General features: G+C 35.2%; 1 protein-coding gene across 3 annotated transcripts in view; it reads right to left on the bottom strand.

Moving 5' to 3' along the window:
- The window catches only part of TMEM156 (transmembrane protein 156), a 50347-nt gene extending 40231 nt beyond the window's left edge, over positions 1-10116 (bottom strand). For 2 of the 3 annotated variants that reach the window (XM_024731705.1, XM_024731704.1), the window contains exon 1: positions 9986-10116. In XM_024731705.1, coding sequence (XP_024587473.1) covers positions 9986-10073 — 88 coding nt within the window. In that variant the 5' untranslated portion in view covers positions 10074-10116. The remainder of the gene's footprint in view (positions 1-9985) is intronic. The other variant, XM_024731706.1, reaches the window with a different exon arrangement.
- Positions 10117-10577: the final 461 nt, after the last annotated feature.

Below are 10577 nucleotides of genomic sequence, written 5' to 3'. Positions count from 1 at the left end.
AACCAAAAATCTATAATAGATTCTCATACAAAAAACAAAAAAGGAACCCAAACATAACACTAAAGATAATCATCAAATCACAAGAGAGCAAAAGAAGAGGAAAGGAACAAATAAGGACTGCAAAACAACCCCAAAACAATTAACAAAATGTCAGTAAGTACATACCTATCAATAATTACTTTAAATTTAAGTGGACTAAATACTCCAATCAAAAGATATAGCATGGGCTTCCCTGGTGGTGCAGTGGTTGAGAGTCTGCCTGCCGATGCAGGGGACACAGGTTCATGCCCCGGTCTGGGAAGATCCCACATGTTGCGGAGCGGCTAGGCCCATGAGCCATGGCCGCTGAGCCTGCGTGTCCGGAGCCTGTGCTCCGCAATGGGAGAGGCCACAACAGTGAGAGGCCTGCGTACCGCAAAAAAAAAAAAAAAAGAAGATATAGCAGGGCTGAATGCATACAAAAACAAAACGCATATACATGCTGCCTACAAGAAACTCACTTCAGATCTACAGACACATGCAGACTGAAAGTGAGGGGATGGAAAAGAATGCTCCATGCGAATGAAAAAAAATACTGAGGTAGCAATAATTATATAAGACAAAATAGACTTCAAAACAAAGACTATAACAAGAGCCAAAGAAGAACATTATGTAATGATAATGGGATCAATCCAAGAAGGTAAAACAACTCTAAACATATATGCACCCAACATAAGAGCACCTAAGTACATAAAGCACATATTAACAAATGTAAAGAGAGAAATTGACAGTAACACAACAACAATGAGGGACTTTTAACACCGCACTTACATCAATGGACAGATCATACAGTCATAATATCAATAAGGAAACTGGCCAACAGATTAGAGCAGACAGACTTAATAGATATACATAAAACATTCCATAGAAAAGCAGCAGAATACACATTCTCTTCAAGTGAACATAAAATGTTCTCCAAGATAGATCTCATGCTACTCCACAACACAAGTCTCAGTAAATTTAAGAAGATTGAAATCTTATCAAGCACCTTTTCTGACTACAACAATATGAGACTAGAAATCAACTACAAGAAAAAAACTGGAAAAAACACAAACACATGGAGGCCAAACAATATGCCGCTAAGTGACCAATGGGCCACTGAAGAAATTAAAGAGGAAATCAAAAAATACCTGGACAAATGAAAATGGAAACACAACAATCCAAAATCTATGGGGTGCAGCAAAAGCAGTTCTAAAAGGAAAGTTTATAGCAATATAAGCTTACCTCAGGAAACAAGAAAAATAAGTAAACAATCTAACCTTACACCTAAAGGAACCAGAAAAGGAAGACAAAGTTAGCAGAAGGAAAAAACTCATAAAGATCAGAGCAGAAATAAATGAAATTGAGACTGAAAAAAAAAAAAGAGAAGAAAAGATCAATGAAACTAAGAGCTGGTTCTTGGAAGAGATAAATAAAATTGATGACCCTTTCACCAGACTATCAAGAGAAAAGAAGGGCTTCCCTGGTGGCACAGTGGTTAAGAATCCATCTGCCAATGCAGGAGACATGGGTTCGAGCCCTGGTCCGGGAAGATCCCACATGCCACAGAGCAGCTAAGCCCGTACGCCACAACTACTGAGACTGCGTGCCTAGAGCCCATGCTCTGTGACAAGAGAAGCCACCGCAATAAGAAGCCCTCACACTGCAACGAAAAGCAGCCCCTGCTCACTGCAACTAGAGAAAGCCTGTACACAGCAACGAAGACCCAACGCAGCCATAAATTAAATAAATAAATAAATAAATAAAAATTTTAAAAGAGAGAGAGAGAAAAGGAGAGCCCAAATAAATAAAATCAGAATAGTTACAACCAACATCACAGTAATACAAAGGGATCATAAGAGATTAGTACAAACAATTATATACCAATAAAAAGGACAACCTAGAGAAATGGATAAATTCCTAGAAACGTTCAATCTCCCAGGACCAAATCAGGAAGAAATAGAAAGTATGAACAGACTGATTAGCAATAACGAAATTGAATCAATAATTTTAAAACTCCCAACAAACGATAGTCCAGGACCAGAGAGCTTTGCAGGTAAAGTCCACCCAACATTTAAAAAGAGTTAATACCTATCCTACTTAAACTATTTCAGATAATTTAAAGGGAAGGAATGCCTCCAAACTCATTTTACAAGGACGGCATCACTCTGATACCAAAACCAGATAAAGACACCACCAAAAACAAAAAGAAAATTATAGGCCAATATCAATGAAAATATTAGCAAACCAAAGTCAACAATACATTAAAAGGATCATACACCTTGATCAAGTGGGATTTATCCCAGAGATGCAAGGATGGCATTTTTCACAGAACTAGAACAAATAATTCTAAAATTTGTATGGAACCACAAAGACCCCGGATAGTTTAAAAAAAAAAAATCTTAAAAAAGAAAAGCTTGAGGTATCACACTCCCTGATTTCAAATTATACTACAAAGCTACAGTAATCAAAGAGTATTACTGGCACAAAACAGATACATAGATCAATGGAACAGAATAGAGAGCCCAGAAATAAACCCACACTTAAATGGTCAATTAATCTATGACAAAGGAGGCAAGAATATGCAGTGAGGAAAAGACAGCCTCTTCAATAAACAGTGTTGGAAAAACTGGACAGATACATGCAAAAGAATCGAACTGGAGTACTTTCTCACACCATGTACAAAAATGAACTGAAAATGGATTAAAGACTTCAATGTAAGACTTAAAACCATAAATCTTCCAGAAGAAAACATAGGCAGTAAGTTCTTTGATATGGGTTTTATTAATATTTTTGGATATGTCTCCTCAGGCAAGGGAAGCCAAAGCAAAAATAAACAAACAGGACTATGTCAAACTAAAAAGCTTTTGCACAGTGAAGGAAAGTACCAGCAAAATGAAAAGGCTGCCTACTGAATGAGAGAAGATACTTGCAAACAGTGTATCTGATAAGGGATTAATATCACAAAGAGCTCATACAATCCAACAGCAAAAAATCCAACAACTAAATTTAAAATGGGCCAAGGACCCAAATAACATTTTCCAAAGAAGACATACAGATGGCCAACAGTCACATGAAAAGATGCTCAACATCACTAATCATCAGGTAAATGCAAATCAAAACCACAATAAGATACCACCTGTCAGAATGGCTGTTATAAAAATACAACAAATAAGTGTTGGCAAGAATGTGAAGAAAAGGATACCCTTGTGCACTACTGGTGGGAATGTAAACTGGTGCAGCCACTATGGAAAATAGTATGGAGGTTACTCAAAAAATCAAAACAGAACTACCATATGATCCAGCAATTCCATTTCTGGGTATTTTTCCAAAGAAAACAAAAATACTAATTTGAAAAGATATATGCATCCCTATATTCATTGCAGCATTATTCACAATAGCCAAGATATGGAATCAACCTAAGTATCCATTGACAGATGAATAGATGAACAATATGTGGTATACACAGTTGACCCTTGAACAACACAGGTTTGGAACTTCATGGGTCCAAACTTTACATAGATTTTTTTCAATAGTAAATACTACAGTACTACAAGATCCACAGTTGGTTGAATCTGCAGATGCAGAACAGTGGGTGGGTGTGGAGGAACTGCATGTTTGGAGGGCCAATTATAAGTTATGCATGGATTTTTTACTTTAAGGAGGGTCAGCACCCCTAACAACTGTGTTGTTTAAGGGTCAATTGTATATACAATGGAATATTGCTCAGCCATAGAAAATAACGAAATCTTGACAGTTGTGACAACATGGATGGACCTAGAGGGTATTATGTAAGTAAAATCAGTCAGACAGAGAAAGACAAATACTGTATTATTTCACTTATATGTGGAATCTAAAAACAAAATAAACATATCAAAACAGAAACAGACTCATACAGAGCAAACTGGTAGTTGTTAGAGGGGAGAGGGGTGAGGGGAAGAGTGAAATAGATGAGCGAGATTAACTCAGGGATGTAATGTCCAGCATAGGGAATATAATCAATAATATTGTAAAAATTTTGTATGGTAACTAGACTTATTGTGGCAATCATTTTGTAATATATAAAGATATCAAATCACTATGTTGTACACCTGAAACTAATATAATATGGTAAGTCAATTATACTTAAATTTAAAATTTTTAATTAAAAAATTCTTGTCTCTAACCACATAAACTGCATAAAAGATATGCCATGATAAATTTCTATTCCACAAGAATTAAGATATGCATATTGGTTGCCAGGATAGAAGTTCATGGCTTTGCTGCCTAATTTACAAAGACGTTAGTTAATATATATTGCTTTCCTTTGGTCACAGGTCTGCTTCTTTAACAACTGGCAGAGACTCAAAAGAGTATCAATTTCAATAGCAAAAACTCAATTATATTTCCATTTGAGTACAATAGTTGAAGCTTCTCTAGCAATATTGAGCGGGAAAGGGTGAAAAAATATCATGTTGTATATGTATATATGTAACTGATTCATTTTGTTGTGAAGCTGAAACTAACATATCATTGTAAAGCAATTATACTCCAATAAAGATGTTAAAATGAAAAAAAAATATCATGTTGTGTATGGATGATACATCCATGGTGTTAACCAGATTAGGAAAAGGGCAGTCTAGAGAGAATATGGATTTATTCAGAGATCACTTGAGGAAGACAATATAAAATATTTCCTAGGAGGAAGGGGCAAGGTTTGGGATCACTTTTAACCTATGGTCGCAGTATATGAATGGCAGGTTTGGGACATAAGAAAGAGACTACTGGTTTTATTTGTCAAAACAAGGAAAGTAAATGCACACTGTGAAATTCTCCATTGGGGGAAAAAATGGTAGGTAAATGATTCAGGGTAAGTGATGCATATCTTTTAAGTAAGAGATTCTGTGAAGTAAATTTCAGAGGCTGCACAACCTAAAAGTTCTAGGTTTGTGGTGAAATTTTATGTTTCAAAATGTAAGATGAGGATAATAATGCCTGGCCTACCTAAATTAAAAGATGGTTGTGAGGGTCTGATGGGAAATACTTCCTTCCAGAAAGCATTTTCTTTTTTATTTCCTTTATAATATTTTTAATTTCCTTTACAATATGACTCAGAAATTTCACCTAAGCACAAATTGACTGCCTTCTAATGCGGCGGGTACGTCCTAAGTGCTTGAAATATGAACAAAACAGACAAAAAAACCTCATTTTAATTGATCTTACATTCTATTTGGAGAAATCGGGCAACAAAAAATATAAACAATAAATAAGTAAATAATATAGGTGGTAAGTGCTATGGAGAAAAGAAACAGAGCAGTATAAGGGGAATATACATTACCATATTAATGTTTTAGAGAAAGCCATTTTTTCTATAAAAACAAAAAAGATATTCCGAGAGAACATTTATCTACCAATGCAAATGAATGAGACATGTAGTGAGAAACCTTCCCAAGCAAGGGTTATTGGTATTGTAACCTCACCTATGAGAGAATAAGGCCAATTCTGCCAAAGCAGTGAAAAGCATTATTTTCAGCAGTATTTTTTTTTGCCAGTACGTATGTCTAAGCTATATATGTAAAACTACCATGTCCAGGGCTTCCCTGGTGGCGCAGTGGTTGAGAGTCCGCCTGCCGATGCAGGGGGACACGGGTCCATGCCCTGGTCCGGGAAGATCCCACACGCCGCGTAGCGGCTGAGTCCGTGAGCCATGGCTGCTGAGCCTGCGCGTCCGGAGCCTGTGCTCCGCAACGGGAGAGGCCACAACAGTGAGAGACCCGCGTACCGCAAAACAACAACAACAACAAAAAAACCATGTCCATTAGTAGCCATTTTAAAACTATAATGATTCAGAAAAATCAGTAAGAAATAAAATCTTAAAAAAAGCAAATTTATCCATCTAGGCTTATTCCTTCTTCCTGCAGATTTTCAGAATAGTCTCCCTTGAGAATGATGCTTCACCATTAATGAGTTGAAATCTTTAATGAGTTAAAATGAGTTATTATATGTAAAAGTACTTGGTATATAGTACCTGCAGATGTATGTATAAATATGTTAAATTTTTAAAAATCTTTTTTTAATAGTCATGACTATATCCCAAACCTGATTGGGGATTACTGATTAAATTATTAATGCATCAGCCAATAAGAAAATAAAGTGCCCATTTTTGAGAACTAAGATAAGAATTTCTCAAATTAATTGCAGTTACCCTGATTACACTGGTCTTTATAATATAGACATAAGTAATATGTACAGACGCTCATATACTTCAGGGTTTATCCTATAGTTTGTATTTGAGGTTCCTTTATCCTTTGTTTTCTTCCATTTCACTGCTCACTATATAGCCATTTCCATCAGAAAGTGTGAAGTGGAAGGGAAATGAAAGCTGGTAAACATAGTGTATGTCAGTTTGGCTCTTAAAAGTAAGAGAGGTGGGCTTCCCTGGTGGTGCAGTGGTTGGGAGTCCGCCTGCCGATGCGGGGGACACGGGTTCGTGCCCCGGTCCGGGAGGATCCCACATGCCATGGAGCGGCTGGACCCGTGAGCCATGGCCGCTGAGCCTGTGCGTCCGGAGCCTGCGCTCCACAACGGGAGAGGCCACAGCAGTGAAAGGCCCGCGTACCACACACAAAAAAAAAAAAAAGTAAGAGAGGAAGTCAAAACAGCTAGATGAAATTAGGTATGAGGTGTTTTCATCTGTGCTATTCCTGGTCCTCGTCACCACAGTCAGGAATATACTCACATAACTCACTAAAATTTCTGGCTTCAAGAATTTCTGAGATATAAATACGAATATATTTTATTTGAAAATCAATAACAATTGCTTCTTTTAGAAAGTGCTCCTGCAAGTAGCAAAGGAGAAATATTGGGTGATCATTAGAACTCTGACAATTATTTCTCTTTGTGAATGAAAATGGAAGAAACATCCTCCCCGAGACAGGATTGGAAGCAACTTTTATGTTCCCATTGAATCTTTTTAACGTTGCCATTTTCATGATTACAGTATTGTATTTAATTATTTACCAGTCAGTCCTCCCCTTGACTGAAAACTTTTTGAAGGAAGAATTGCCTTCATTTTTGTAGCCTTGGGTTCCTAGTACAGTTAGACACTATTCATAGTGAAAGAATAAATAAAGATCACTGAGATTTATATGAGTTAACCAGGTCTCTCTCTCTCTCTTAAACACTGTAAGTCCACCTAAAGCAGGTTGGTAAAACATCTTTTATCTGGAACAACCCAGCTCCCTTAATTTCAAGAACTCTAAATAAAAATATATCCATACCCTTTTATATCTCTATTATCTAATGCAATATAAGAGTATGAAACCGTTATATTAACTACTATGTCTTAGTATAAGCTGCCTTTCCAATAAACTGAAAACTAGAATAAGCTATCTTGCCAGTGCAAACCAACGCAAAGTCATTAGAAGTCCCAAACACCATTAAAGAAGTTCCCCATCTTTGCTAAAGTTAGACTAAATAGCTTATACTATGTAATTATAATAATTGAATATTCTGTGTAATGATTATTCAGATACCTTCTTGATGAAAAATGATCAAACACAGTGTTCTATTTTTAACTTAGGCCTTCAGAGGATTTATTATTTTGAAATCAAATCTATTAAACCTGGTGAATACATTATTCCTCATGAAGATTCCTTTTGAATTCATTCGACACATTAAAGACAGTGTATCAATAAATAATTTGCAAGTAAAAATCATTTTATAATATTTATCTTAGAAATTAAAGTGAATAGAATATAAGAATGGAAAAAAGACACAAGTAACTGATAGGAAGGGTAAGACTACATGGGAAACTCTCAAGGTTAATTTTAGCACTTCTGGAACTCTTTTATCTTATCATCTAAATAATCTTACTAGATATTTTATTTTATGAAATACATCAGTTAACAAGTCAACTCATTTCATAAGGCAACTTATTGTGATTAAAAATTATTTTAGGGCTTCCCTGGTGGCACAGTGGTTGAGAGTCCGCCTGCCAATGCAGGGGACACGGGTTCGTGCCCCGGTCCGGGAAGATCCCACGTGCCACGGAGCGGCTGGGCCCGTGAGCCATGGCCGCTGAGCCTGCGCGTCCGGAGCCTGTGCTCCACAACGGGAGAGGCCACAACAGTGAGAGGCCCGCATACCGCAAAAAAAAAAAAATTAAAAAATATATATATATATAATTTTTTTAAAAGACAAAACAATTATGTGCCCTTAGTTTAATCAATATAGAACTCTATAAAATGAAGCTATATAAACTTGCTCCTGGTGATCCATAAACCATTATAAAATATAAAGCATTATTATTACACTATTGCATGTGTAAAACATTTTGCCTAAGAATCAACTTTTCATTTATGGCAGCTCTGTGCAAAACTCCTTCTACCACAAAATGATATTAGGACAAAATGGTGGTCTTCAAACAGTTTTGTTTGTTGGTTCCAAGGAGAGTTCCTTTGAAACAAAATTCTCAGATAAATCCATCACTCTAAAAAGAGTTGGAGGAAATATCTACGTTGCTCTTGGACAAGGAAAAGAGAAATGGGTATTTTAACTTTTAGGAGGCAGTAAAGGTAGTATTGGAAGCTATTGTAATCAGTTAAGAAACTAAGAGTACAAAATCATTATCAATGATGGTTGATTATTGTCGAGACATCTGCCGCCAAAAGAAAAACTTTTAACATGCTCTTGTAGTCACCAGTTCTCACAAAACACTAACCAATACTTAGCAAATAGATCATTAAATCTTTTAGACTGATTACCTGGTTTTCATTAGATCCAATCTGATTTTCTTTGGAGTTGCTAGATACATCTATCTGACCTACCTTAGACACCTATTAAATGAGCTACCCCTCAGCCCACGATAGCTTAAAAATTGAAATAGGTTATCTCCATTCCAATTCTAACTATTCCTTTTATATTTTCACTCAGTGAAATCAAGAATTAAAATATATGCTATGATTGCTTAATCTAAGCAACATAATGCCAGAAAACCAAGAGTAATTTGAAAAATTCAATTATTCACAAAATGGACATTCATAGTGTTTATCAAAAAAAATTTTATCTGCTACTTCACATCATGTATATACAATATTAAATAATCATTGCAATATGTCACCAAATGTTATTAGCAAAAGTATTTTCATCTGGCCACTTAGTATTATGTATATGCAATAATAAATAATCATTGCAAAAAGTCATGAAATATAAGCTTTTGTCTGATTTTAATCAAATTCATATGATAACTTTTTACTGATAGAACACAACATTTTCTTTTTACTTCTTCTTCTTATAAAATGCTAGGGAGCACAATTACCATTCAAACAATCACACTAATATATTTTCAAATCTTTTACTGACACATAAACATAGTTTAAATTTACATCTATTTATTTTCCTACTCTAGGTTTCAGCAATATCACAATTTTCTGAAATATACACAAAGCTAATTTTGTTCCATTTTTCTCTAGTTGCAAATATGCACAGGCATACACCTGCTTAAATTTGCACCCATCTTATTTTGAAAAAAATCTAAATACATTTCCATAAAGTGACAGTAAGTGATGTGTGTGAAATAGTTGTGATAGAGAGAATTCAAGCATTTTAAACATAGTAAATGTTACTTTCTTTATAAAATAATTCCAGAATGTAAAAGCATAATTAAAACTCTTTTGAAGGAAACTTTCAAAGAGCAAAATCATATGATGAGATTATTGTAAACTCAATGTTTGAAAACTAGACTACAGATTTCAAGTATTTTCATTTTTTCATTTCATTGTTGTATGTTACAATACTTAAGTACTGTAAGTACTGTACTATACTGTACTATATAACAGTCAACTAAAATTGCAATCTCATTTTATTAGCTTTTCAGGCATAGAACTTCAGCCCACACAACATGTACTCAAAAACAAAGGCCTTTCCTGTAACCATTAGCTGACATAAGTTTTAAAAAAGAAAAAATAGATTGTAATTAAATACTCACTGTTTGGTGTCTTGAAATATTCTGGCAAAATTAAAATGAACGTGATCACCATGGCCAAAAGTAATTTAAGGAGGGCTGTATTTGTCATGTCTCTTCACATGACACATGTGTTCTCATCAAGTACATTGATGGCATGTTTCTTCCTGGTTTAAGTTTCATCTCTGCGGTACTTTGTTTATGCAGTTTACCTCATACTCACTTCCTTTTTTATAAAAAGGAGGCCTTGAACTGAGACTTCATTTTTGAGTCACTTTCCACTAAGAAAACTATCTTCTAACAAGCACTTTCAAACTATCTTCTGAACAAGAAAGAATAAAGAAATGATCTCAGGAAGTAAAGAGGTCTTGTTCTCATCTAAATTTGAAGCTATTTTCCTACACTTACTAATCTGTGTGAGTAAATATAAACCCACAATATACTCACCAAAAGTGAAATGATGAATGTCAGTTATGTCCAGGTTTTAAGAACGTCATTCATTCATTTACTTATTAAGTGATTATTGACCCACTTTTAAGTGCATTGTCCTGGATTCTGGTGTTCAGAAAACAATATGTCTAGAAGACAGTAAACAGTATAAAATGTAAAGATAAAT

The sequence above is a fragment of the Neophocaena asiaeorientalis genome, unplaced genomic scaffold, assembly GCF_003031525.2.
Source record: "Neophocaena asiaeorientalis asiaeorientalis breed wild unplaced genomic scaffold, Neophocaena_asiaeorientalis_V1.1 scaffold39, whole genome shotgun sequence".
NCBI lineage: Eukaryota > Metazoa > Chordata > Mammalia > Artiodactyla > Phocoenidae > Neophocaena > Neophocaena asiaeorientalis.
This window is presented reverse-complemented; position numbering and strand designations above follow the sequence as displayed.